Below are 27,730 nucleotides of genomic sequence, written 5' to 3' on the forward strand. Positions count from 1 at the left end.
GGTAGTGATGATGTTGAGGCAGGGTCTCATGTAACTCAGCCTGGCCCCAAACTTGGTAGGCAATAAGACTGGCCTTGAACTCCTGGTCCCTCTGTCTCCATCTCCTAAAGTGCTAGGATTACAGTGCCAGCATGCTTGGCTTTTTGATCCTTACTTTAGTCATACCTTTTAAAACCCTTTTGCCAAAGAAAATCACAAATGTTGAGTGCACATAATTTTTTGGAGGCCAGCCACCATTTGGCCTATTGCAGAGGAGGTTTTTCAGTTTAAAAGTCTTCAAGAACTATCCATAGCCTTCAGGGTTACGATCAAGCTCCAGCCCTCTATATTAGCCATGTTGGATATGTTTGCTTATTCTTTCCCTGTAGCCACTGTCTAACTTAGAAGGTTAAAATACCCCATCTTAGAATGGTCAAAATCTAGAATACTGACACTAACAAAACCTAAATTGCCATGGTAGTCAGTGGGAAGCAATAAGAACTCATTCGATGCTGGTATCAGTGGAAGGCTCCAGGTTGATTCTGCCTGCCTCCACGGTTTTGGGTGTTTTTTTTTGTTTTTTTTTTTTTTCCGTTTTGAAACAGGGTTTCTCTGTGTAGCTCTGGCAGTCAAGGAACTAGCTCTGTAGACCAGGCTGTTCTCCAACTCAGAGATCTGTCTACCTCTGCCTGCCTCTGCTTCTGCTTCCCCAGAGTGCTAGGACTAAAGGTGTGTGCCACCACTTCTGGCCGCATTTATAAAAGTCCTCGGTATTTTGGTTGATAACGATATATCACCGTAGAATATATATAAATGCATCAATTGTAATAAAGTGTACCACTCTAAGGTGAGAGGAGGAGAGGCACAGGACGTGAGTTGGAGAAGTTTCAGGCTCACAGTAATATTAAACAGAAGGAACTAACTCCACATTGCTGTGAACCTGGAATTGCTACAATTTTTTTTTTTCAAAGTCTCACATTTACTGTGTAGCTGAAGATGCTCTAAAATCCTGATCTTTCACTTCCAATCTCCAGTTTTGGAAATTCAGGCGTGTACCACTACACTCAGCTGCTATTTATTTCTGTTTTTGAAGGCCTTCAGAGTTAAATCAAAAGTCACCACATCCAGTATATTTTCCTCTACTCAATCAGATTACATTTTTAAGGCTGGCCTTTGTAACTCTCCTCCCCTAGTGAACCTAAGGGTTCAGACTTGTGGACTGTTCTTCACTTTCTACTTTAATTCACTTTGTAGCCTAAACAGCCTTTCTTGGCCTCCTAAGCACTGGCATTGCAGACTTGATCTCCACAGTGAGGTTTGACATTTTGTTTTTACTATTACTTATTTATGTATTTGGTTTTTTAAAGACAGAGTCTATGTAGTGGTTGTCCCCTAACTCTCTATGAACCTCAAACTCAGAGCAGTTTACCTCTGCCTCCAGACTACTAGGATTACAGTTGTTGTACCATGATACCCAGATACTGACTTTGTATGCATGTGTGTATATGTGGTGGGCAAGTAAGTTCCTTCCACCATATGGGTCCTGAGGCTTGAACTCAGGCTGTCAGGCTTGTCAGCAAGCGCCTTCCTTTATTTGCTAAACCATTTAGCTGGCCCTGATTTTTGGTAATTTTATTATGGTACTTTAGCTGTCTTTTTTTCTAAAAAAACAAACAAACAAACAAACAAACAAACAAAACAAAAAAAAAACCCATAATAGAATATCGGTGTATAATATTGGGCAAGCAAATTATCACTCTTTGAAAATCAGCTTCCTGTCCTGGTGGTGGTGATGGTGGGGGTGGGGGTGGGGGGGTTGACACATGCCTTTAATCCCAGTACACAGGAGGCAAAGGCAGACAGATATCTGTTGAGTTAGAGGCTAGCCTGGTCTACAGAGTGAGTCCCGGGACAGCCAAGGATACACAGAGAAACTCTGCCTTGAAAAAGAAAAAAAAGAAAGAAGGAAAGAAGGAAAGACAGAAAGAAAGAAAGAAGGAAGGGAAGGAAGGAAAGAAGGAAGAGAGAGAAGCATAGAAGCAACAAATGCTCTTAGCCACTGAACCATCTCTCTAGCCCCAGATTTATGAATTTTTAGCCTTTATTTAGTTATTTAGTTAGTTTTTCAAGACAGGGTTTCTGTGTGTATTTGTGGCCATCCTCAAATTCACTCTGTAGACCAGGTTGGCCTTGAACTCACAGAGGTCTGACTGCCTCTGTCTTCCGAGTACTGTAACTAAAGGTGTGCGCCACCATCGCCCAGCTGGGTTTTACTTTATTTGTATGAGCATTTTGCCTGCATGTAAATCTACATACCACATGTCATACCCTGTGCCAGAGGAATTCAGAAGAAGGCATCAGAGCCTCAGGCACTGGAGTTACAGACCATCGTTAGCCATCATATGGATGCTTGGAAATGACCCTTGGTCCTCTGGAAGAACAGGCAGTGCTCCTAATCCCCGAGCAATCTCTGCAGCTCCTCTTTTTAAAATTATTTATTTATTGAGACAGGGTCTTACTGTGTTTCTCTGGCTGTTCTGGAACTTGAAGAGATTGCCTGCTTCTGTCACATGGTGCTGGTGTTAATGCCCTTTGCCACTAAGCCTGAGAAAGATTCTCTTGTATATTTGTTTGTTTGTTTGTTATCTGTGTGTACACGGAGGTCAGAGGACAGTTTGCAAGAGTCAGTTCTCTGCTTTCATCGTGTGAAACCAGAGAATTCTATTCTGGTAAAAGGTACAATGGCAAGTAAACGTCTTCTGCCTTCTGGGGGGCCCTCTTGTGAAGGTTCTTAACTTGGAGTTCATGTATGCAACACTTCATGATAGAAAGTATCTGACAATTTGTATGATTACTATTCTGTGAAGAAGATCCCTATTTCTTCCTTTTCCTCCTCTTCCTCCTCCTTCCTGGAAGAGCCTGGTAGCTTTAGGGGGCAGGTGGCTCTCTGGGCTTTCTGTGAGTTCTGGGACAGTGTGGGCTATATGGGAAGTTCCAGGCTACCTCTGGTCACATGGTGAGATGACCCTGTCTCAGAAAAGAGAGGTGTGTGTGTGTGTGTGTGTGTGTGTGTGTGTGTGTGTGGACACATGTGCACATGCGTGCACCACACTATGTAATTTGGGCTGAAAGTGAACCTGTTATCTTCCTATGTACTGAGTTGTGGGTATTACAGGTGTGTAACACATATACTAAGTTTCGATGGCTTCCCCAAACCCTTTGGTCCTTTTGAGACAGGGTATGTGTCAGTCACTGTGTTGCTCTGTATGACCATCTGACTCAGATGACACACGGGTATTTTTTCTTTGTTCTTTTCCCTTCAGAGCTGAGGACAGATCCCAGGGTCTTGTGTTTGCTAAGCAAGCGCTCTACCACTGAACTAAAGCCCCAACCCCTGTTTTTGTTTTTGTTTTTTTTTTGTTTTTTGTTTTTTGTTTTTTGAGACAGGGGCTCTATGTAGTCCTGGCTGTCCTGGAGCTCAATGTGTAGACCATGCTGACCTCAAAACTCAGAGATTCTCGTGCTTCTGCCTGTCTAGTGCTAGGACTAAAGGTGTTTGCCATCAAAATGGTTATTTGTCTCAACAAATGGGTTTGTTGAGACAGGGTAACAGTTCATATATAGACTTGACTGTCCTGGAAGTCATTGTGTGAACCAGGCTGGCCTGTAATTAACAGAGATCTGCTTTCTTCTGTTGGGACTAAAGGTGTGCATCACCAGGTAAAGTGTTAACAAGAACAACAACAAAGGATTAGAGGTTTTGGTGCAGAGGGGCTGTAACCACCTGCAGAGATTAAAAGAAAGCGCTACAGTTTTATTGCTGCTGTCTTTTGTTTGTGAGACAGGCGCTTCACAGAGATCCGCCTGTCTCTGCCGCCTGTCTCTGCCGCCTGTCTCTGCCTCTGCTGGGATTAAAGGCATGTGCCTGGCTAGACCGGATCTTTTGTATCAGTCCAAAGGTGTTTTCTTAAAACAATAGAAGTTGCTAATCTTTACAACTGTCCTCAGTAGGAAGTTTAGCATGCCCATTATCCAGATGTGGGAACTAAGAAACGAAGTGATTTTAAGAGATGCAGTTATTAACTACACTAAAAATTCCTGACCACTTATCAGGCCAAGAACTGAGCGAAGCAACGGGAACACAGTTCCAACTAGAGCTCAGCGCTCCGGTTGCTTCCCCTATTTCAGGTCTGCGCCTCCAGCACCAGCCATGCCCGTGCATTTTTAGTGTGTGAAATTGACTTTCCCTCCTAGGGCCCAAAGCTCCCGGGCTGTGGGGCTCCGCCCCGCGCTAGCGAGGCCCCACCTACTCTGCAGTCAGTATTGTCCGACGGTACCCAGCGTCCCTCGGCAGTTTCCGGCAGTAATCGAGAGTTTCTAACGTGCCCCGCCTCCGCCACCCCCCTTCTCTCGGCCTCGGTCCTCTCTACCGCCTCCCGGCTTGCTGTCCCCGTGCTCCCTCCCGTCCTCGGCCCTCCGCCCCTTCCCTCCCCACCTCGCCTGGCCCTGCAGGCGCCTCAGGCGGTACGGGCTGGGCAAGATGGCGGCTTTCGGGATCTTGAGCTATGAACACCGACCCCTGAAGCGGCTGCGGCTGGGGCCTCCCGATGTGTACCCTCAAGATCCCAAACAGAAGGAGGTGCGTTCACAATTCCCGGTTCCCGCGGGGTCCGGGCAGGTGTTTAGTGTGGGAAGAGACACTGACAGTTGAGGGAAGGGGGGGTAAGGTTAGGTGAGAGCAAAAGTCCCAACTGGGGGAAGAGTAGAGTGGACTGGTGCCCTGCCGGAGAGTAGGGTCTGCCAGCAGTTCCGGTTGAGGAGCTCGTGGTTCAGGAGCCATGCCAGGGGTGCCCCCCTCCACACTCACTCGGGCGCTCATACACAAACCTCAGAAAGTTGTTAGGGCCAGCTTGGTGAGGTGCCTGTAAGGGAAGAGTGATGTCGGGGTTGCTCTGGGGAATGTGGAAATCTCATTGACTGTGGGGGTGAGGGTGGGGTCCAAATGAACATAAGGGCTGGGCTTTAAATAACCTCTTCTACTCAGAATCCTCTTCCTCCCTTTCTCCCTTGTTACCTTTTTCTCTGCCCTCTCCTACAACCTCTAATATAAGGCAAATGAGGGTTAGCTAAAATGCTGTTTTTCTGCCTCAGGATGAACTGACGGCTTTGAATGTAAAACAAGGTTTCAATAACCAGCCTGCTGTCTCTGGGGATGAACATGGCAGTGCCAAGAACGTCAACTTCAATCCTGCCAAGGTGAGACAACCCTGCCAGGCTGAAGGAAAAGGCTGGAAGAATCTGAGAAGGAGCAAAAGCTCTGGGTTGGGCAGACTGAAAGGGATAACCTAAATGGCAGAGTGTGTAACCCAGTGCTACCACATTGGCATTTTCACATGAGAAGCAGGACTACCTGCCTGCCTGTTCTTACTACCCTGAGATATACTGTTCTCCCTTTAGATCAGTTCCAACTTCAGCAGCATCATCGCAGAGAAGTTAAGGTGTAATACTCTCTCTGACACTGGTCGAAGGAAGTCCCTAATGAACCAGAAGGACAACTTCTGGCTGGTGACTGCAAGATCTCAGAGTGCTATTAACACCTGGTTCACTGACCTAGCTGGCACCAAACCACTCACACACCTAGCCAAAAAGGTGAGGTACTGTTTTCCCGTTCTTAAGGTCAAGGTAGTGTCTACCTATATTCTGAGATTAAGCTACATGGTGTCAGCTCCCTCGGGTACTTAGAGACCTTGCTGTTTATGATGCCCATCCAGGTCCCCATTTTCAGTAAGAAGGAAGAAGTATTTGGGTACTTGGCCAAATACACAGTGCCTGTGATGCGGGCTGCTTGGCTCATTAAGATGACCTGCGCCTACTATGCAGCAATGTCTGAGACTAAGGTTAAGAAGAAAAACACCGCTGACCCCTTCACTGGTAAGTAACTGTACACCCGGTGTACCACTGATGGCTTCGAGGGACGATGGAGCCCTAGAATAAATCTTCTCCCTAGTCTAGTCCCTGTTTCTGCATGAAGTTTGCATTCACAAGATTGGTAAGAACAAACTAATTTGACTATCTGATGTGTTCAGGTACTGGGTTATAAAGATGACCAGCATATAATTTCTACTCTTTAGATCCTACTGAAGATGCTAAGGCATATGGAGCATAATTAAATATAGAAAATGGTAAATGCCAAAAGAGTAGACAGGTGGTTCTTTGAGACTTCACTGGACATAATGATTACTTGCTTTAAGGAGGTGACATTTATCTATAGGCTGGGAGGATGAATAGAGCTAAGAACTCCGGTGATTGTGGGTGAAGGTAGGGGAGAGAGTATTCTTAGCCTAAGAATAGTACCATATAGTTCCCTTTCCATATTTTCTTTAGAATGGACTCAAATCATCACAAAGTACTTATGGGAGCAGCTACAGAAGATGGCTGAATACTATCGGCCAGGGCCTGCAGGAAGTGGAGTCTGTGGTTCTGCTATAGGACCTTTGCCCCATGATGTAGAGATGGCAATCAGGCAGTGGGACTACAATGAGAAGCTCGCCCTCTTCATGTTTCAGGTAGGAGAAAGGGCATGTTGTACATGGCATTGAGTTGCACCTTATCCTGTCCTGTTGGTATAGAACGGAATTTGCCTTTTACCTTGGCCCTGGTGTGGCTCTCTTCATTCTTCCATTTACTTTATCTGCCTTACCTCTAATAGTTCCCTGCTATCCATAGGATGGAATGCTGGACAGACATGAGTTCCTGACTTGGGTGCTTGAGTGTTTTGAGAAAATACGCCCTGGAGAAGATGAATTGCTTAAATTGCTGCTTCCCCTACTGCTTCGAGTAAGACCTATACCTAAGGAGGGACTGTTTAGAGGGTTTGAGAAAGAATCAGATATCAGAACAGTGTCTTTTGGAGAAAACTAGTGGTCTTTATTGGTCACCTCTTTACAGTACTCAGGGGAGTTCGTTCAGTCTGCCTATCTGTCCCGCCGCCTTGCCTACTTCTGTACCCGGAGATTGGCTCTACAGCTGGATGGTGTGAACAGCCACTCATCTCACGTTATATCGGCTCAGTCAACGAGTTCTCTGCCCACTACCCCAGCACCTCAACCCCCAACTAGCAATACACCCTCGACTCCCTTTAGTGACCTGCTTATGTGCCCTCAGCACCGTCCCTTGGTTTTTGGCCTCAGCTGTATCCTTCAGGTAGGTACTAAAGGGCCCAAGGAAGTATAAAGAATTGACTGCTCATCCTGGAGAATGGGGGTGAGTTCAACTTGGAGGTGGGAGCAGGCACTGAGTACCTGTTCAAGAATTAGTGTTTCTCTGTAATAGGATGCTCCCTTTTAGAGATTTTGGACATTCTCTTCCAGGACTAAGTAGTCGGCCCAAAGCTTTTTAGAAAGTGCATGAGAATCTGGGTATGATAGTGTTATGCCTGTAGTCCCAGAACTTGGAAAGAAGAGGCAGGAGGATTATAAGTTCAAAGTCAGCCTAAGCTACACAGCCAAATGAAACCTTGTCTCAAGATACTATTTTTTAAAAAAGGAGGAAGGTAAGGAAGAGAGGGGTCAGGAATGATACTTGCTCCAAGGACTTAGTTGTAATAAACCTAATTGAGATGTCAAACCTAAAGGAAAGTGGGTCTTAAGTAGGGATGTAGAGAGGTAGCAGTGGTAACTGGGTTTGATTTATTTATTTGTCTGGCAGACCATCCTCCTGTGTTGCCCTAGTGCCCTAGTTTGGCACTACTCATTGACTGATAGCCGAATTAAGACTGGCTCACCACTTGACCACCTGCCTATTGCTCCTTCCAACTTGCCTATGCCAGAGGGTAACAGTGCCTTTACTCAGCAGGTAAGTTTAACTGCTGAACTGTTACTGCACAGCTGGGATGTGTTTTATGTTTCTGTTTTGTTTTTGAGACAGAATCTTGCTGAGTAGCCTTTGCTGGCCTGAAAGTTGCTATGTGGATCAGGCAGGCCTCAACTTAATGGTGATCCTTCTGCCTCTGCCTTCCAAGTGCTATAGGCATGTACTGCCATAAGTGGTAGTAACTTGGCTACTTTTTTTTTTTTTTTTTTTTTTTTAGATTTTTACGTATCTGAGTGTTTCGTTAAAAGTTTTTTTTTGTTTTTTTTTTGCAGGTCCGTGCAAAATTACGAGAGATCGAACAACAGATCAAGGAGCGTGGACAAGCAGTTGAGGTTCGCTGGTCCTTTGATAAGTGCCAGGAAGCTACTGCAGGTGAGTGTCAGAGGACAAAAGATAAGAAAGGATGAGTGATAGGTTCATAGATAATCTGAGGCTCTGAATTCATTGAGCCTCTATTTAAGTCTCCTTTACTGTTTGTCCTCAGGCTTCACCATTGGACGGGTGCTTCATACTTTAGAAGTGCTGGACAGCCATAGTTTTGAGCGCTCTGACTTTAGTAACTCTCTTGACTCCCTTTGTAATCGAATCTTTGGACTGGGGCCTAGTAAGGATGGTCATGAGGTGAGTAAGAAGAGAAACAGAACGAGCACAAACATTGCAGGAGAATCAGTGTCTATAAGGCGAAGGTAGAGTATGCTATCGAAACCAGGAGATTCCTGAAGAGATGTCTACCGGCTTCCTGGGCCCAGGATGTTTTTAGCTGGGGCCTTATCTTGAATAAAGAGAACTTAGATCTTTTGTTCCCAGCCTTCCGTTTCTTATCCTTGTTAAATCCTTTGGTTACAGATCTCCTCTGATGATGATGCTGTGGTGTCGTTATTGTGTGAATGGGCTGTAAGCTGTAAGCGCTCCGGGCGGCACCGTGCTATGGTAGTAGCCAAACTCCTGGAGAAGAGACAAGCAGAAATTGAGGCTGAGGTTAGTGGCCAAGCAAAGGAAATGAACTGCCTGAAAGAAAGAATCTAACTGGGTTTGAACAGCTTGCGGTGATTGAGATAGTAGTGAGATTGGGACTGGACCTGAGGGATTGGAAAGAAACAATAGGGAGCACTTGTTTTGTCACATACCTGTAATTCCAGCACGGGAAAGACAGACAGGTGGATCACAGGTTACAAAAGCAACCAGGACTGCGCAGAGGGACAGTCTCTAATGTTACAAACGGCAGGTGTTATGGCCTGGGGGCATACCTTTAATCCTCGCACCAAGGAGCTTGAGGCAAGCAGACAACTGTGAATTTGAGGCCGCTGGGTTTACCTATGCAGTTCTCGAACAGTTAGGGCTACATAGACTCTGTCTCAAAAAAGTTTTTTAAAAATGATGGCGATGGTGGTGCATGAATTTAATTCTAGCACTCACTTGGGAGACATAGACAGGCTGATCTCAATGAGTGTGTGACTAGTTTGATCTTCACAGTGACTTCAGGCCCCACAGAGCTACACAGTGAGATCTTGCCTCACAAAACCAAATAAACAAATAAAAGTGGTCAACTTACAGGGAATATTAGGACACAAGGCACAAATAAAAACAGAGCTGTTAGATACTGGTTAGAGATAAGATCATGGCTGTGGTTGGGAGGTCGAAAAGGAAATGGAAAGTGAGGAGACAGAAAAATCTCTCCTCAGTTTGTTCTCTCACTTTGCAGCGCTGTGGAGAATCTGAAGCAGCTGATGAGAAGGGTTCCGTCGCCTCTGGTTCCCTTTCTGCTCCTAGTGCACCCATTTTCCAGGATGTCCTCCTGCAGTTTCTGGATACACAGGCTCCCATGCTGAGTATGAAGACCTCTAACTCTACTTACTCTGTCTTGATTCAGCGATGTCATCAGAAAACGTAAAAGACGCTCTGGTGTCTACTTCTGTCTTGGGCTTTGTACAGAATAACTTTTAGCATAATTCTACTCCTTCATAGTGTAATAAAACAATTTTAATAGACTAAACAGATGGAAAGAACCAACACGAGAAGAGCATGTGAGCAAAGCATTTTGGTATATGTACAGCAGCAAAGATGTTCCGGCCATTCTAAGGTGGTAATGGACAGCATTAAGTGTAGCCAACCACCCTTTTCTTAAACAGTTGTCTATGGGTAGTTTTCCTGTATGTATGCCTGCGCACCACGTCCATATCTGGAAGCCAGTGGAGGACTTTAGATCTCCTGAAACTAGAGTTTATAGACAATTGTGAGCCACCCAGGTGCTGGGAATCAAACCCTAGGCCCTCTTAACTGCTGAGCCATTTTTCTCGCCCCAATAACTATCCTTTGTATCTCTAGGCAGTTTCTGGATTTCTGTTGTTCCTCTTCTTGCTTAGGGGATGTCTCTGTGCAGTATTGTAAGAGTGCCAGTTTTGCGTTCGGCTAACTCATCTTTCCTTCTTCGCTCTTTATAGCTGATCCCCGAAGTGAGAGTGAGCGAGTGGAATTCTTTAACTTGGTACTGCTGTTCTGTGAACTGATCCGACATGATGTCTTCTCCCATAATATGTACACCTGCACTCTCATCTCTCGGGGAGACCTTGCATTTGGAACACCTGGTCCTCGGCCCCCCTCTCCTTTTGATGATCCTGCAGATGATCCCGAGCGCAAGGAGGCTGAAGGCAGCAGCAGCAGCAAGCTAGAGGTGTGTGGCCCTTCCCTTGCTCTTAATTATTACTTTTGACACCCATTTTTCACAGCTTCCAGAAGCCTCTGAGAGTCTCTCTTACCCAAGATTTACCCAAGAATGATAGTATTTTCTCAGCACTTCCTGGTTTATAAAGTAGTCTCATGTCAGTTTTTCATTGGGTCTTCACAAAAGGTATTCTTGCCTTCCATTTAAAGCTGATGGAAACTGCGACTTTACTTTCTTACTGGTTAAGTGACTGGACAAGGCTTGAGTCCAGAACTTGGGCTTTCCTTATGACTCCTTGATCCAGTTCTCCATGACCTTTCCTGGACAGTGAGGAACTACTTCATGGGATTAAGAAAGCTCTTGCTTTGTTGAATGCCTTCAGGATCCAGGGCTCTCTGAATCTATGGACATCGACCCTAGTTCCAGTGTGCTTTTTGAGGACATGGAAAAGCCTGATTTCTCAGTAAGCTCCTGAGCGTGGAAGAATCCAGTGCCTTGGCTCTCTCTCCCCTTGTGTCTCCTTTTGGAATTCCTTTATGCCTCCTGCTTCTCCTGAATGCTCTGCCCTTTCGCCTTCTTAGTTGTTCTCCCCTACTATGCCTTGTGAGGGGAAGGGAAGCCCATCCCCTGAGAAGCCAGATGTCGAAAAGGATGTGAAACCCCCACCCAAAGAGAAGATTGAGGGGACACTTGGGATTCTGTATGACCAGCCACGACATGTGCAGTATGCCACACACTTTCCAATCCCACAGGTACTGTTCTCCAACATTGGTGGTGGCCTGTTTGGAGGCCAGATTTCCATCAAAGGAATTGCTGAGGGGCTAGACCCAGTCCTAAGGGGGTGGGTGTGTTTGAGAAGGGGCTTGCACATGGGAGTGTTGAGAGGTGCAAAGCATGCTCTTAAGAAGAGGGCAGGAGACTTGTGATGGAGCCTGATGGTGCTGCTGGGATGCAGGAGGAGTCATGCAGCCATGAGTGCAACCAGCGGTTGGTCGTACTGTTTGGGGTGGGGAAGCAGCGAGATGATGCCCGCCATGCCATCAAGAAGATTACCAAGGATATCCTGAAGGTTCTGAACCGCAAGGGGACAGCAGAAACTGGTGGGTTTCAGACTCCTTAAACAGAAGCCTCCCAAAAGAATGCCCTAGTCAGTTTTCCCATGCCTAGTGTAGGGCACTCCCCAGTCATGTCCCAATGTCCTGTCTCTTGGAATCTCCTGAGAGCTCTAGTCCTTTTGAAACTTCCCCCTCATTCCCCCCCTCTACAGACCAGCTTGCTCCTATTGTGCCTCTGAATCCTGGAGACCTGACATTCTTAGGTACCTCACAGTAAGCCCTTACTGCCTTCCTCCCTCCTCCCCTTTACCTAGCACCTCCCTGTACATGGTCCTCTGAGGTCCACATAGTCTGTGGTCCCTTAAACCTGTGCTTCATTGTCCCATTTACCCCTATCCCAGCCCTTCCCTGACTTCCCTTCCCCTCCTTTCTCTCCCTTCCCTCCTTCCCCTTTCCCTCCTCCCTCCCTACGGTAATCCCTTCTCCACACCCCTACCTGAGCCCTAGACAGCTAGTTTTCTTTTTTGTCCTGACTCCTTGCTTTGAACTATCCTGTCAGGTGGGGAAGATGGGCAGAAGCGACGCCGCAACCGGCCTGAAGCCTTCCCCACTGCTGAAGATATTTTTGCTAAGTTCCAGCACCTTTCTCATTATGACCAACATCAGGTCACGGCTCAGGTGTGGGGATAAACCAGAACCCTTCCCACACTCTGGCCCCTGTCCTGTTTTCCTTTACATCTTACCTCCCTACTAAGCAGGCTAAGCTCGATGTTCTCATTCCCTCCCACCATCATCCTTTCCTGCATCCCTAGGTGCTCTTTCCTCTCATTCCTGTCTCACTCACATTGCCATTATCAGGTCTCCCGGAATGTTCTGGAGCAGATTACGAGTTTTGCTCTTGGCATGTCATACCACTTGCCTCTGGTGCAGCATGTGCAGTTCGTCTTCGACCTCATGGAATATTCACTAAGCATCAGTGGCCTCATCGACTTTGCCATTCAGGTGAGGAAATTGGGAGAGATAGGGTGGAAGAAAGAATTCATGCTATATAGGGTCATGAAGACAAGAGTGGAGGCTCCAGCCAGTTCCCTAGGATGTTTGGATGGCTTGAAGACTAGCAGCACAGGGGGAGTGGAGCATGAGCTAAGACTGCTGGAATAGAGACTTAAGTGCTCCCTGGGGAGGCCCAAGAGACAGATTAGAGCTTTGGGTACAGACCATCTTCCTGCTGTCAAGTTCATAGCATGCTGTCCTGGAGACTGGTTAGCGATAGTGCTAGTACAGTGCAGGCCACTGGTATGTAGTAATCTGACCCTTCTCGGCTGAAGTGGCTCCAGTGGGAAGGGCTCAGGCTTGGCCATGCCAAGTTCCTCACAGAAAACGGAGTTTATGTACAATCAAAAGGGCCTCTTCTCAGGTTTTACTTCTATTTCTCTGATAGCTGCTGAATGAGCTGAGTGTGGTTGAGGCAGAGCTCCTTCTCAAATCGTCTGATCTGGTGGGCAGCTATACTACCAGCCTGTGCTTATGCATCGTGGCTGTCCTTCGACACTATCATGCCTGCCTCATCCTCAATCAAGACCAGATGGCGCAAGTGTTTGAGGGGTAAGTGCAGTTTCTAAACTAAACTAAAATGTGCAGGGTTCTGGTGAATGTCAGTTAGAAATGGCCTAGGAAGGACATGTGGGTGGGTCCACACAGTGTGGTAGCATCTGCTGCTAAGATAGGGGTAGGAATCGCTTTACCAAGACACTTGAATTTGTGTCCAGGGCCTTTGGCCCAGGGCCCTGTAAACCACCTGTTAATCTTCCCTACCTGTTAATCCTCTCTACCTTGCCTCTGTGGCAGGCTCTGTGGCGTGGTGAAACATGGAATGAACCGTTCAGATGGCTCCTCTGCAGAGCGCTGTATCCTTGCTTATCTCTATGATCTGTATACCTCCTGTAGCCATTTAAAGAGCAAATTTGGGGAGCTCTTCAGGTAAGAGAGGTAGAAGGGATAAGAGAGTGGGGCTAGTCCCACGTCCTTCCCATTACTGCACACCTCAGCATCGAGCTGTCTGTGCGGGATCATTATGGACTGTGTCCCTCACCTGTTACTTTATTACTGAAAGTGAACCTTCTTCCTCCTTGCCTTCACAGGCCACTTTCTTAATCACATGTGGCTCCCTTCCTGCCATGTCTGCTGTGGCCCAGCTCCCTTTTTCTTCTCCCAAGGTCCTCCATCCTTCATTCCTTTTCTTTTTCTTTTCTCCCCTTTCCTGCCCATCCCTGTACCCCACCAGGCCTCCTTCAGTATTGCTATTTCCTTCCTCTACCCCTGCAGTGACTTTTGCTCAAAAGTGAAGAACACCATCTACTGTAATGTGGAGCCATCAGAATCCAATATGCGCTGGGCACCGGAGTTCATGATTGACACTCTGGAGAACCCTGCTGCTCACACTTTCACCTACACGGGGCTAGGCAAGAGTCTTAGTGAGAACCCTGCCAACCGCTACAGCTTTGTCTGCAATGCTCTTATGCACGTCTGTGTGGGCCACCATGATCCTGATAGGTATGGGTCATCCTGAGTTGATGAATGGGCCTCGTGCCTCTACCTGATATCGGGAGGGCTGGCTTACCTAAGAGATACTATACCTTTCATTGTTACTGGGGCAGAAACCAAAAGCTAGGTGTCTGAGGTTTTGTGGGACGACTTTTCCTGAGGGCTTTTGTACTTTTCCCTAGGGTAAATGACATCGCTATCCTTTGTGCAGAGCTCACCGGCTATTGCAAGTCACTGAGTGCAGAGTGGTTAGGAGTACTTAAGGCCTTGTGCTGCTCCTCTAACAATGGCACTTGTGGTTTCAACGATCTCCTGTGCAACGTAGATGTAAGCCTTCAAGTGGAATCTTGCTGGAAGATCTCTACTTATTATTTGCTAGAGATCTGGCATACTGGCTTTGTCTCCTCCAGCACACTGACTCAGTGTCTGTCTGCTTTCCTCAGGTCAGTGACTTGTCTTTCCACGATTCCCTGGCTACTTTTGTTGCTATCCTCATCGCCCGTCAGTGTTTGCTCCTAGAAGACCTGATTCGCTGTGCAGCCATCCCTTCGCTCCTCAATGCTGGTAAAGCACCAATCTGTAACTCCTAGAATGTCAGGACTGCACCATGTGTGCTCATCCATGCTCCGTAACCATCCTGTGATTGTGGAACATCCTACTGCAGTTCCCAGACCAATGCGTTGTTGCATTCCAGGCCAGAAGGATGCAAAGGCCTATTTTGAGTTTGCAGCCCAGACACCCTCTCCACACACACACAGTTGAACTCAATACCTCCCTCCTGCTTGAGCATGAGCTTCGGCCCAGCCTATGGACCTTATAAGTTTTTGACCTTTCAGCTGTTTAACATTTTCGCGTTCCACTTTTCCTTCAGGATTGTATTGTTTCTTCTTCCTCCACCTCATTTGTATTTCAGCGTATTCTTCCTCCCAACATGCACATGCGCAGTTCGGTTTGGTTCTTTTTCAGATCTGCTGTCTTTATTTATTGGTTTGTGTTTATTAGCTTGTAGTGAGCAGGATTCTGAGCCAGGGGCCAGGCTTACTTGCCGAATTCTCCTCCACCTGTTCAAGACGCCACAACTCAATCCTTGCCAGTCCGATGGAAGTGAGTGACTTTAATTGGAACAGGCAGTTATAGAAACTGGCTCTCCCAATCCACTGCTTTTACTCCTGCTTCCCCTCACTTGGGCTCCCTTGCAGACAAACCTACCGTTGGAATCCGGTCCTCCTGTGACCGCCACCTGCTGGCTGCCTCCCAGAACCGCATCGTGGATGGAGCTGTGTTTGCTGTTCTCAAGGCTGTGTTTGTACTCGGTATGCAAGGGGGTAGGAAGAGAGTGTATATAGGGTGGAGTGCCAGCTGAACTACAGGGACAGTCTTTTTCCCTCCTAAAGGTGGTCTCTCTGACCTTTGGAGAAGGGGGGGTGGGGTGGGGAGAAGTATATTTCTGTATATTTCTGTTTCATAGGGCAGCGTTTGGGAGAATTTCTGCCTCTGTGGGCCAGGGCAGGTCTCCATACACTGTTCTGATCTCACTGTGCCCTCCCTATCTCCCACCCATGAACCGCAGGGGATGCGGAGCTTAAAGGTTCAGGCTTCACTGTGCCGGGAGGAACAGAAGAACTTCCAGAAGAGGAGGGAGGAGGTGGTAGTAGCGGTCGGAGGCAGGGTGGCCGCAACATCTCTGTGGAGACAGCAAGTCTGGATGTCTATGCCAAGTACGTGCTGCGAAGCATCTGCCAACAGGTCAGTCTCACCTTCCCCCCACACCACCTAAAAATGCTTCTATGTAATCTAGCCCCGTTTCTAGCCATGACCACACTACCTCCCTGCTATACATTGGGTCCTTTACCTGCCCCTGGCACAACTTCCCAGGGTTGCCTGCCGTCCTCTAATTATCAGCCTCCTTAGGAATGGGTAGGAGAACGTTGCCTTAAGTCACTGTGTGAGGATAGCAATGATCTACAAGACCCAGTGTTGAGTAGTGCCCAGGCCCAGCGCCTCATGCAGCTCATCTGCTACCCACATCGACTGCTGGACAGCGAAGATGGAGAAAACCCCCAGCGGCAGCGCATTAAGCGGATTCTCAAGGTAGGCTAAAGGAGCTGGAGTGCTGGGGGTGGGGCAGCAAGATAGACTCTCCCTGGGAATAGTGGGAACCGTTCACTAAGTAGGAAGATGAACAAGCATGTAGGAGAATGGGAGCAAGAAAAACAGCTCCTGCATGGGCTTAGGAGCAGATTTGGTGGTCTGGTCTAGACTCAAGAGCTAGGCTGTTAGATGAGCGCACAACTGTCTGGGGTGAGCATAGCTCATCTATAGGAAGAATTGCCTCTGAGCGGCCTGGATTCTGCTTTGCATATATGACACTTTGGTTATGACTCGGTAAGTGAATAGTAATAGCTATTACAGTGGAAACTACTCGTGCACAGGTACAATAAGCACAGCACCATGTATTCAGTCTTTTTCATCTGATCTTTATGACTTTGTGAAATGAATGTGAATATCCTTGTTTGACCAGTGAGGAAACCGAGGCTTGAGAGGTTAATTAGCTTGTCCAAGGTCCCATGAGGAGCTAGTAAGTTTTGAATGAGTATGTGGACTCAGGTGTGCCTGTGCCCTTTCACTTTGTCATGTTGCTTGCCTCAGGCATTTGACTGACTGAGGTGGGAAGATAAGGCCAGGGAGGAAGTAGTAAAGGAATTTACCGGAGGAGGTAAAACCAAAGGGGGATGGTCTAACAGTGGCTTTCCAGTCTCTATGGGACTTCAGAACGGCTCTGTGGGGGGCTTCGAGCAGCTGATGTAAAATAACATAGTCAGGGTTCAACCTTAACATTAAGGATTTAAAGGTTAGGCACCGAGCAGAACTTTGTGAGGCTCTGGGACAAGGATCTAGAGGGATATGACATCATTTTTTAACCATAGTAAAATACACTTGCTCTTAGGGATTTGAGATTATTTAAATGTAGCCTTTCCTAATGAGAGGGGCATGGACATCCCTTTCCAACTTCTAGGAATCTGTTGTGGGAAGTAAGAGTTAGCCATAAAATAGGTAGTAAGGTTGATAAGTGATCTGTTTGCTTTTTACCACCAGAACTTAGACCAATGGACCATGCGCCAGTCCTCTTTGGAGCTACAGCTGATGATCAAGCAGACCCCCAACACCGTAAGTAATGTCCCTAGGCCCTCCCTTTCTCAGGCCCACTTCCAGTTCCCTGGGCCAGGGATATCAGCCATCATAGAAGAACTGAGGCCCCACCCTCAAGCTCCTGACTGAAGGAGATAAGAGGGGGTGTGAGAATGACAGACACATAGAGCTGATGATCAGGAAGTGGGCCAAGAGTCTGGAGCCTTCGGCTGGGCACAAGTATGGCTATGGTAGTAATAGAGCCTGTTTCTTGTGGCAAAGGAAAAGACGGTAGGGAACTGTAGAAATAGGAGGTACCAGAGGGTACAGATTCTGACAGTTATGTCCCTCCTGCTGACCTCCACGATGTCCTCCTTCAGTCTCATCTCCCATCCCTCCTTGCCATGCTTCTCCTTACTGCTAGCTGCCTATTTAGCCCTTCTGTGCCTTTTATCCTCCCCAGGAGATGAACTCTCTCTTGGAGAACATTGCCAAGGCCACAATTGAGGTTTTCCAACAGTCCGCAGAGACGGGATCATCCTCTGGCAGTACAGCAAGCAATATGCCCAGCAGCAGCAAGGCCAAACCTGTGCTCAGGTTGGGCAGAAAGAAATTAGAATTTGGCCCTCATAGTTTTTCTCCTGATAGCATGAATGATGTTTTTGAAATGGTGATACTGGACATGCCTGGGGAAAAGAAATGACAGATTGTTTAACCATGCTTAACCAGCTCCCCTGAAACCCTATGTCCCCTGTCTTCTAGCTCTCTGGAGCGCTCTGGTGTATGGTTGGTGGCTCCTCTCATTGCCAAACTGCCCACTTCAGTTCAGGGCCATGTATTAAAAGCTGCTGGGGAGGAATTGGAAAAGGGTCAGCACCTGGGTTCTTCTTCCCGGAAAGAACGAGATCGACAAAAACAGAAGAGGTAAAGGGGCTCTGGTCAGTAAGGACTAAAGAGTAAAAAGGAGAGGAGGTGGCAGGCTCAGGAAAGAATAAACTTTAGGGCTCCAGGTAGAGAATAGGCCCCATGAGAAAGTGGCACTCGGGGTGTGGTAGTGCACACCTTTGATCCTGCACTTGGGAGGCAGAGGTAGGAGGTTCTCTGTGTCTGAGGCAAGCCTGGTCTACATAGCAAGTTCTAAGCCAACCAGAACTATATAGAGAGACTGTCTCTCAAAAGACAAACAAACAAACAAAAAAGGAAGGAAAGAAAGAACGTGGCGAATCAAGATCTGGGTGGCTAAGCAGGAGGTTACATCTTAGGTTAGAATCTAGAGTTCAGCAAGATGGTTCCATGGGGAAAATGCCTGCTGCCAGCGTTGAGTTCGATTCCCAGGTTACACATGGTAGGAGAAGAGAACCAGTTCCTACTCGTTTGCCTCTGACCTCTTCATGTGCACATGGCATGCACATAAAATAAGACTCATAGAAAACAGAAATAAAAATTTTTTTTCCACATGGAGGGGATTTAAATGGGAGAACGAGACAAGGGGGAGGGCCGAGAGAAAGAAGAGAAAGAGAGAACTAAAAAACGTTTTAAGAGTAGAATATGGGACAAGGAAGTTAGAAGGTGGTTGACCTACAGTCTTCTTGTCTCTGCCCTTCCCCTCATGAATCTAGTATGTCCCTGTTGAGCCAGCAGCCTTTCTTATCACTGGTGCTAACATGTCTGAAAGGACAGGATGAACAACGTGAGGGACTCCTTGCCTCCCTCCACAGCCAGGTGCACCAGGTATGGGTATCTGGGCCTTGGAGATGACATCAGGATGGGAAAGGGTGCACCTAAGAGGCCACTACATGCTTGAACCCTTCATTGTTTCCTGATAAAAACATTTTCCGACTTGGAATAGAAAGGAGTTTCCTGAGCTGCATGTTAAACTTGTTTCTATCCTAGATTGTGATTAATTGGCGAGAAAACCAGTACTTAGATGATTGCAAACCAAAGCAGCTAATGCATGAGGCACTCAAACTGCGGCTCAACCTGGTGAGGGGGACTCTTAGGGGAAGGAGGAAAGGGCGGGGTTGGAAAGACAGTTAAGAAGCTCCACATTGGGGCTGGGGAGGTGGCTCAATGGTTAAGAGCACTGACTGCTCTTCCTAGAGGTCCTGAGTTCAAATCCCAGCAACTACACAGTGGCTTACAACCATCTGTAATGGGATCTGATACCCTCTTCTGGTGTGTCTGAACACAGTTACAGTGTACTCACATACATACAGACATAGAGACATACATGCATACATATATAAAGTAAATATTTTAAAAAAAGCTCCAGGTTGGGGAAGACAGGTTTGAGAATGGGGGCCCTAGATTTGAGGTCTTCCAATTTTAACCTCATTTTCCTGAAATATAGGACCTTAAAATGGCCGAAGGAACCAAATTCCTGTGGCCAGGATTCAGTAGATTGAATACTTCTTATGCTTGCAGGAACCCTGCCTCAGTATTTGACATTTTGGCTGGGCCCTAGAATAGCAGAAACCCATTGTGCAATGTTAAATGGAATTGCAGGATTTGTTTAGTACAAGTCCCATATCTTTATAAGTAAGGAAACAGATCCTGACATACTAAATTCAGCCACTGGCCTAACACTGAATAGGAAATGATAAGTACAAATGATGGGACAGGGCCTTGGTGGGTCTCCACTCCCAGCCAACCAGGTTCCAACCTAAGCTTTTCTCAAAAAACTGACCATCACCTTGAGCCATCTGACTGATTTGTGGTCCCGGCAGGTCGGGGGCATGTTTGACACTGTGCAGCGTAGTACCCAACAGACTACAGAGTGGGCCCAGCTCCTCCTGGAGATTATCATCAGTGGCACTGTGGATATGCAGTCTAACAAGTGAGCATCCCCAACCCCGTAGGTCACGCCCTGAAGGAATCCCTATCCTGTGCCAGCTGCAGGAAACACTGGCTCCGTGGCCCTGGGTTCCCACACACAATCTCAGGCCCCTTGGGATGACATCATCCCTTCCTGCCTGTGATCTCTTAGGCCCCCTTTTCCTTAATCTCTTGCTCCTTTGGTTTTTTCTCTGGCTTCCTGCCTGCCACAGTGAACTCTTCACTACTGTGTTGGACATGCTGAGCGTGCTTATCAATGGAACGTTGGCTGCAGACATGTCCAGTATCTCACAAGGCAGCATGGAGGAAAACAAACGTGCATATATGAACCTGGTGAAGAAGCTTCAGGTGAGCAGAGGGGTCAAAAACAAGGTTTAGGGGTACTGGAAATTCAGCTTCTTCTGCCTTGACTGTATTTACTGTGCAGCCTGGGAGTGGGGAGTGAGATGGGCCCTCTTCCTTCTCCTTTCTGTTCTTTTTGATCTACGTAATGGGGATTTACTGAATACCATTTCTTTTTTTTGTCATTTTTTTTGTTTGTTTGGTGTGAGACAGCATCTCATTTGGTAACCCAAGTTTTCCTGTAACTTATTCCATAATCCATGCTGCACTTAAACCCACAGCAATCTTCCTGCCTCAGCTTCTTATGTGCTGAGATTACTTTTGGTATTTTTGGAGGGGGTCAGGGGGTTCTTTATATATCCAAGGCTAGCCCTCAAAATACTCTTACCTCAGCCACCCAAGTGCTAGAATTATAGATGTACACCACCATGGCCAGCTCCGAGTGTCTTTTTTTTTAAAAGATTTATTTGTTTATTTTATGTATTGAGTACAGTGCAGCTGTCTTCAGACACACCAGAAGAGGGCATCAGATCCCATTACAGATGGTTGTGAGCCACCATGTGATTGCTGGGAATTGAACTCAGGACCTCTGGAAGAGCTGCCAGTGCTCTTAACCACTGAGCCCTTCTGATTGTCTTCTTTATACTTACAATGTTCTGTCCCTCTCTTTCTGTACTTTTGAATTCATGACCCATCTTTTTGTGTCTGCAGAAGGACTTGGGGGAGCGCCAATCAGACAGTCTGGAAAAGGTTCACCAACTGTTGCCACTACCCAAGCAGAACCGAGATGTCATAACCTGTGAGCCACAGGGCTCCCTTATTGACACCAAGGGCAACAAGATTGCTGGCTTCGATTCCATCTTCAAGAAGGAGGCATGTCCTGTTTGTTTCCCATGCTCTCTCCCCCCTTGCACCCCATATTAATCTTTCAGAGCTCCAGCTAATATACCAAATCTAGGAGCCCATTAGGCTCTCCCTAAGAAAACCTACAAACCATCATCCATGGGGCTTTGAGCACATCACTTGGCTTTCCTTACTTTATCTCCCCTTCTTTTGGAGTCTCTATTTTCTGTCAGACTCTACTGTTCTGCCTGTCTCAGTCCCCTCTGACTTTTCTCCATGCCCTGCCCCCCTCTCTGCCCCACTGTTTTCTCATTTCCCAGCATTCTGTTGGCTCCTTGTCTCTTTTCTCCATGTCTCTCTACTTGCCCAGCTCAGCTTCCTATTATTTTTTATGTTGGTTTCAGTATTTGGATTTAAAGCATTATGTGCTTGGGTATGTGTAGGCCATGTCCATGTGCAGGTGCCCACAGAGACCGGGAGTTGGAGTTCCATGTGGTTGTGAACCACCTGATGTGGGTTCTGGGAAACAGACCTGAGTCCTATGCAAGAGTAGCAAGGGCTCTTAGCCACAGGCCTTCTATCAAGCACTTGGTTGAGTGTTTCCTTGATTAACCATTTATTCTTCATAGCGGAGAGAGAAGGGGGGATACAGAGGTTCAAATGCAAAGCAAAGCTCCTCAGTGTACACATTCTCGTAATTCCTTTCTTATCATGTTTCTCTCCTCTGGCTGCTCTCCGTCTCTCTGTCCCTATCCCTGTCTTTCTCTTCCTGTTTCTCTCTGACTGCCTCTCTTTGCCCTCTTTAATTTTTCCTTCTCTCTCCTCTCCTCTTCTCTCCTTCCCGTTTTCTCTCCTCTCCCTTCTTTCCCTCCCCTCTCTCTGGCTTCTTTCTTTCCCTCATCTTCTGTCAGCTTCTCTCCTCCCCTCCATCTCTGTTTCCTTATCTGCCTCTTTAGTACCCTCTTTCTCTCCTGGTGTCCCCTTTCCCCTTTGCCCCCTTCTCCTTCAGTTCAGCTCTGCCCCAGGCAGAGTGTGTGTCCTTCATGTATCTCTGTGTTAGTGTCTCTCTCTTCTTCTCCTTCAGTTCAACTGTGCCCAGGCAGAGTCTGTCCTTCATGTATCTCTGTGTTAGTGTCTCTCTCCTCTTCTCCTCACATCCCCGATTACTTACCACTCTTTCATACTTTGAAAACTTATCAACAGATAGTTTGCCCTTTCTAGACATCCTCCTATTTTCCAAGTCTCGGTGGCTCATTGTTTCTCCTTTGCTGGAGCAGGGTCTACAAGTTTCCACCAAACAAAAGATCTCTCCTTGGGAGCTTTTTGAGGGCCTGAAGCCATCAACAGCACCACTATCATGGGCCTGGTTTGGCACAGTCCGAGTGGACCGCCGAGTGGCACGAGGGGAGGAGCAGCAACGACTGTTGCTCTACCATACCCACCTGAGGCCTCGACCCAGAGCCTATTACCTGGAGCCACTACCTCTGCCCCCAGAAGATGAGGAGCCACCAGCCCCTGCCCTACTAGAGCCTGAGAAAAAGGCTCCTGAGCCCCCCAAGACTGACAAACCAGGGACTGCTCCTCCCAGCACAGAGGAGCGCAAGAAGAAATCTACCAAGGGCAAGAAACGCAGTCAGCCAGCCACCAAGAGCGAGGCCAGTCCCCATCCCACCCAAGCCCTTTTCCTGACTTCATGTGTAGTTGGAAGCTAAAGTTCCTGCTTTATGGGAGGTGTGCAGTACATAGGGAAGAGGTGCCATTAGAATCATGATCCAGTGAATTGGATCAGTACCGCTCCTCCTTACACCCTCCTCCCTCACCTCCCCACCCAGAACTGCTGTAAGTCACTTACCTTTGTCCTCTGCACCCATACAGGACTATGGCATGGGGCCAGGTCGGAGTGGTCCCTATGGTGTGACAGTGCCTCCAGACCTTCTACACCATGCAAATCCAGGTTCTATATCCCACCTTAGCTACAGGCAGAGCTCCATGGGCCTGTACACCCAAAACCAGCCACTGCCTGCTGGTAAGTACTAGTCACTAGGATTGGTGGAGTTGAACATTCCTCCCTTCCCAGGGGAAATGTCGATGGCTGGAACTGTTAAAAAAAAAAAAATGAGGCTGAAGGGATAAGGATCTCCGAGAGGTCAATTTGTTCTCCTTTCCAGGTGGCCCTCGTGTGGACCCATATCGCCCTGTGCGATTACCAATGCAGAAGCTGCCAACTCGACCAACTTACCCCGGTGTGCTGCCTACAACTATGACTACTGTCATGGGCCTAGAACCCTCTTCTTATAAGACCTCTGTGTACCGGCAGCAGCAACCCACAGTGCCCCAGGGACAGCGCCTTCGCCAACAGCTCCAGGCAAAGATAGTGAGAGGGGCAGTAGGGAGGACTGCCAGGGAGAGGGGTTTTGGTGGGTCAGAGGACTGAGGAGATACTTGGAACCTTCACAGGAGCATGCAGGGTCAGAGGTATAAAAGAGACATGGCAGAAAGCATTTCCTGAACTTGAGTTCTCCTTTTTCCCTTTAGCAGAGTCAGGGAATGTTGGGACAGTCATCTGTCCATCAGATGACTCCTAGTTCTTCCTATGGTTTGCAGAGTTCCCAGGTAAGTGCCTGAGACTAGTAACCTCAGGGAGAGGGAAGCGAGTTGCTGTACTTCCTCATTCCCCAGATCTCTCCTCCTTCCCTCCAGGGCTATACGTCCTATGTCTCTCATGTGGGATTGCAGCAACACACAGGCCCTGCAGGTACCATGGTGCCCCCCAGCTACTCCAGCCAGCCTTATCAGAGCACCCACCCTTCTACCAATCCTACTCTTGTAGATCCTACCCGTCACCTGCAACAGCGGCCCAGTGGCTATGTGCATCAGCAGGCCCCAACCTATGGGCATGGACTGACTTCCACTCAAAGGTACCCAAAGTAGTAGTGAACTGGCAAGGGATACTGAGGTATAAGCAGGTATAAGCAAGCATCTGATTTGGGAAACCCTGTACTTGAAGGTGATAAATGGGCCTGAACTTTGGGAGGCATTAAGAACACTAATCTGGTCATGTAAGTATTGCCACAAATGACCTGAGTTGGAAGAAATCCTTGAGGAACTGACAGAAGAAACAAATATCTAACTTTGATAAGAACCTGGGGTTTATAGATACAGTATATGATACAGACTGCTAAATCCAGAATTAAACAGTTAACACCAGGACTGAGGATAAGGTTTACTTGATAGCATGCTTACTTAGCATGCATGATGTCTCGAGTCTGATCCTTAGCCCTACACAAAGCCTGCTATGTCATGCACAACTGCAGTGGTAGCACGCAAGAGGTACAGGGAGGAGGTCTTCCTTGGCTACATAATGGTTTGAGGCCAGTCTGAGCTACATGAGACCCTTTCTCAAGGGGAGAAAAAGCAGTTGTACTCTAGGATGGACTAACAAATGAATTTCATGGTTAATTTTAGTCAAATCTTAGTTAAGACCTGGGCAACTGTCATGAGGCTCTGCAACATAGGATTTAGAATACTCTAGAGTGGGCTGATTAATTGTCTGCTATGGAACCAGCATTATGCTGGGACTAGAGCAAGGAAAGATAATGGAAAAAAAGTGCATAGTTCCTCACCACAAAGATTTTTTTTTTTACCCTCATTGAGAAGTACAGGTCTTACACAGAAGATACCATGAGAGGAATGTTATGAGAGAGAATGGTATGAGCAAAGCCATAATCAGGTATTCAGTTTGGTGCCAAGAAGTATAATGGGACTTGGAAAAAGGTGGGCTACTACCAGTATAGATCAGAGTCACTGGAGAAGGACTCATGGATTCAAGCTGGCCTTTGAGATAACTATGATTGGGTATTGTAGAGATGTGGAAAAGGAAGGGCATTCCAGGTAAAGGATGCAGCATGAGCCAAAACATGGGACTGGATTGAATGTCTGGAGACAGAGAGGAGCACATCTTAAATGTAGTGTGGAGTGGAGGGGGCGGGGCCTAGCTTACAGAGGGCAAGTTGACTATGACATTGAATACTGAGGTACAGCATTGAGACACAACCAGACAGGACTGCTTTGCTCAGGAAAGTGATAGGAAGGGCTTGATGTGTTAAGGGATTAGTGTAGAGTGAATGAGTGTAGGGGAAGGTGTGAGAAGACGAAGTGAGGGAGCACAGCTGCAGATTTTCAGGGATGTGCAGATTCGGGTAGGAAGGGCATATGGAGTAGCAGAACAACTGGGTGTGTTTGTGGGGAGCAACAGCAAGCATAAAAACCGTTGGTAGGTGTTTATAGAATGCTTATCGTGTGCAGACAGTTTTTCATAAGAGAAAAATAAGCTAAAACAGAATCTAAAAATTCCTAAGCATTAAGGTTATGAGACAGTAAAATGGAGTATTGTCTTTGTGTTTTATTCTCTGACCTAGAAATCGGTCAGACTCCAGAAGGGCTCCTCTCATTAGTGCCAAGAGGAATGAATACAATGACTTGTTAGTTTCTTTCAGGTCAGGGACCCAGGGTTTGCACCACCCCCTTTCTCTGCCCTGTGCTTTGACCTTTGGACCCTTGTCTTTGGAGGTTTTCACACCAGACACTGCAGCAGACACCAATGATGGGTACCATGACTCCGTTGAGTGCCCAGGGTGTCCAGGCAGGCGTCCGTTCAACTTCCATCCTGCCTGAGCAGCAACAACAGCAACAACAGCAGCAGCAGCAACAGCAGCAGCAACAACAGCAACAGCAGCAACAGCAGCAACAGCAACAACAGCAACAACAGCAGTACCACATCCGACAGCAACAACAGCAACAGCAGATCCTAAGGGTAAGGCCATGGGATTGTATCTGACACTTGGGAACCCAAGAAGGAAAAGACATATTCTTCCCATACTATCCCCAAGCTGAAATATGAGGTCGTGTAGTAAGCACTGAGCACAATGGCTGATGTGTGTTAGTACTTTTTATTTTCTTTGGTTTCTTCAGACAGGGTTTCATACTATAACTGAGGCCAGTCTTAAACTCATGGCAATCCTCCTGCTTCAGCTTTCTGAATGCTGAAGTTATAGGCCTTCACTACCATAATAGGTTCAATAATGGTGATTAAGTGGCTTCCTCCCCACTCCTTTTCATTTCCCAAGGATCATAGTGAGGGGGAAAATGGGACAGTCTCTGCCAGACATACTATTTGGTTTCCTTCAGATGTGGAACTGGAGGGAACCTCAGTGCTTCTTGGCTCCAACTCCCTTCCCCCTTTCTGCTCCCATCTTTTCAACACAAAGTCACAGCTCCATTGCTCTTCTTAAAATGATCTCTTTATGTGCTTATAGCAACAGCAGCAACAGCAGCAGCAGCAGCAACAACAGCAGCAACAGCAGCAGCAACAACAGCAGCAACAACCACAACAGCAGCAGCCACACCAGCAGCAGCAGCAGGCAGCACCTCCCCAACCTCAACCCCAGTCCCAGCCCCAGGTAGCTGGTGAACTATAGCCACAGGTTCAGGGCAAGCCGCACAGGATGGGCACATAGTCAATCCGCGCTAGGAACAGAGTGTATTGGGGTAGCATTGGGAGGTCAAGGGTAGTACTAATAGGTTAAGATGGATGGGTAAAGAAGGAGCTGGGAAGTTGGAATTCTATCTTCTACTTTCCATTTCTACCCAGTTCCAGCGCCAGGGGCTTCAGCAGACCCAGCAGCAGCAACAGACAGCAGCTTTGGTCCGGCAACTTCAACAACAGCTCTCTAGTAAGCCTGCCTCCTTCCCAAGAAGAATCTGGGGAAGAAGAGGGAATGGGGTAGGCAGAGGTGGCTGAGGTGCTGGCTTCAGGCCCACATTGTGGAGGTCCCTTTCCCTCTTCCCCTTTCCTTCCCAGCTTACCAGCTTTCCTCATGAATATGAGCCCTGATTGGTCTTCTACCCTGACAGTCTCTCATTTTTCACAGATACCCAGCCACAGCCCAGTACCAACATATTTGGACGCTACTGAGTCACCTGGAGGAACTGCTTATACACTGGATGTGGCCCAGCCTTTCTGCTTAATTCCCAGTCCCCTTCTTGGGCGAGCTCCAGTAGTGGTTGGGGTCCTTCCCTCAGGCTCCATTTTTAATGAATTTTTAGTATTTTTGTTAATGTGAAACATTGAACTGTTGGGTTTTGTATATTATTTATATAGAGCTCCAGAGCTGCTGCACTCAATACACAGAGCTTCTTTGCAAAAGAAGTGTGTGAATCTGCACATGGAAGGGTCTCCTGTGAGTGCCAGGGCAGGGCTGAACAACTCAGACTCTTCATGCCTTCCTTCCACATCATCTCCCTTACTCACCCTCTGGCCTCTGCATTTCTAAGTTATAGCTGCACTGCTGCCCTTTGGTCCCTGTTCACAAGCGACCCGCCATGAGCTCCAAGCCCTCAGTCCTTTAAAGGCAGGTTGCCTCCTCAGCTAAACAGTGTAGCCTCTTTACAACTCTCTTCCACTGGGGTA

At 47.4% G+C, this 27,730-nt stretch overlaps 1 protein-coding gene across 6 annotated transcripts; it reads left to right on the forward strand.

Annotated features, from left to right (window-relative positions):
• The first annotated feature begins 4,303 nt into the window (after nucleotides 1-4,303).
• Med12 (mediator complex subunit 12) lies at nucleotides 4,304-27,469 on the forward strand. Of its 6 annotated transcripts, none has more exons than XM_063280297.1 (46): nucleotides 4,304-4,618; nucleotides 5,131-5,235; nucleotides 5,437-5,628; nucleotides 5,751-5,910; nucleotides 6,364-6,545; nucleotides 6,706-6,816; nucleotides 6,928-7,182; nucleotides 7,687-7,833; nucleotides 8,124-8,223; nucleotides 8,336-8,472; nucleotides 8,698-8,829; nucleotides 9,554-9,680; nucleotides 10,293-10,522; nucleotides 10,896-10,976; nucleotides 11,095-11,265; nucleotides 11,469-11,613; nucleotides 11,781-11,831; nucleotides 12,128-12,246; nucleotides 12,427-12,570; nucleotides 13,010-13,173; nucleotides 13,417-13,548; nucleotides 13,894-14,121; nucleotides 14,295-14,439; nucleotides 14,556-14,676; nucleotides 15,115-15,216; nucleotides 15,312-15,425; nucleotides 15,683-15,858; nucleotides 16,024-16,203; nucleotides 17,209-17,280; nucleotides 17,705-17,838; nucleotides 18,004-18,165; nucleotides 18,861-18,972; nucleotides 19,135-19,224; nucleotides 19,968-20,077; nucleotides 20,289-20,424; nucleotides 21,130-21,291; nucleotides 22,539-22,916; nucleotides 23,137-23,287; nucleotides 23,430-23,635; nucleotides 23,797-23,874; nucleotides 23,962-24,016; nucleotides 24,092-24,179; nucleotides 25,831-26,074; nucleotides 26,577-26,720; nucleotides 26,912-26,993; nucleotides 27,192-27,469. In XM_063280297.1, the coding sequence occupies exons 1-46, from the start codon at nucleotides 4,520-4,522 to the stop codon at nucleotides 27,233-27,235; spliced, it is 6,498 nt and encodes a 2,165-aa protein (XP_063136367.1). In that variant the 5' UTR covers nucleotides 4,304-4,519; the 3' UTR covers nucleotides 27,236-27,469. The 6 variants fall into 6 exon arrangements, with proteins under 6 accessions (XP_063136367.1, XP_063136368.1, XP_063136365.1 ...); XM_063280298.1 differs by having other exon boundaries at nucleotides 23,430-23,626; XM_063280295.1 differs by having other exon boundaries at nucleotides 23,800-23,874; nucleotides 23,962-24,179.
• The last annotated feature ends 261 nt before the right edge of the window (nucleotides 27,470-27,730 follow it).

The sequence above is a fragment of the Rattus norvegicus genome, chromosome X (genome assembly GCF_036323735.1).
Source record: "Rattus norvegicus strain BN/NHsdMcwi chromosome X, GRCr8, whole genome shotgun sequence".
Taxonomy (NCBI): Eukaryota; Metazoa; Chordata; class Mammalia; order Rodentia; family Muridae; genus Rattus; species Rattus norvegicus.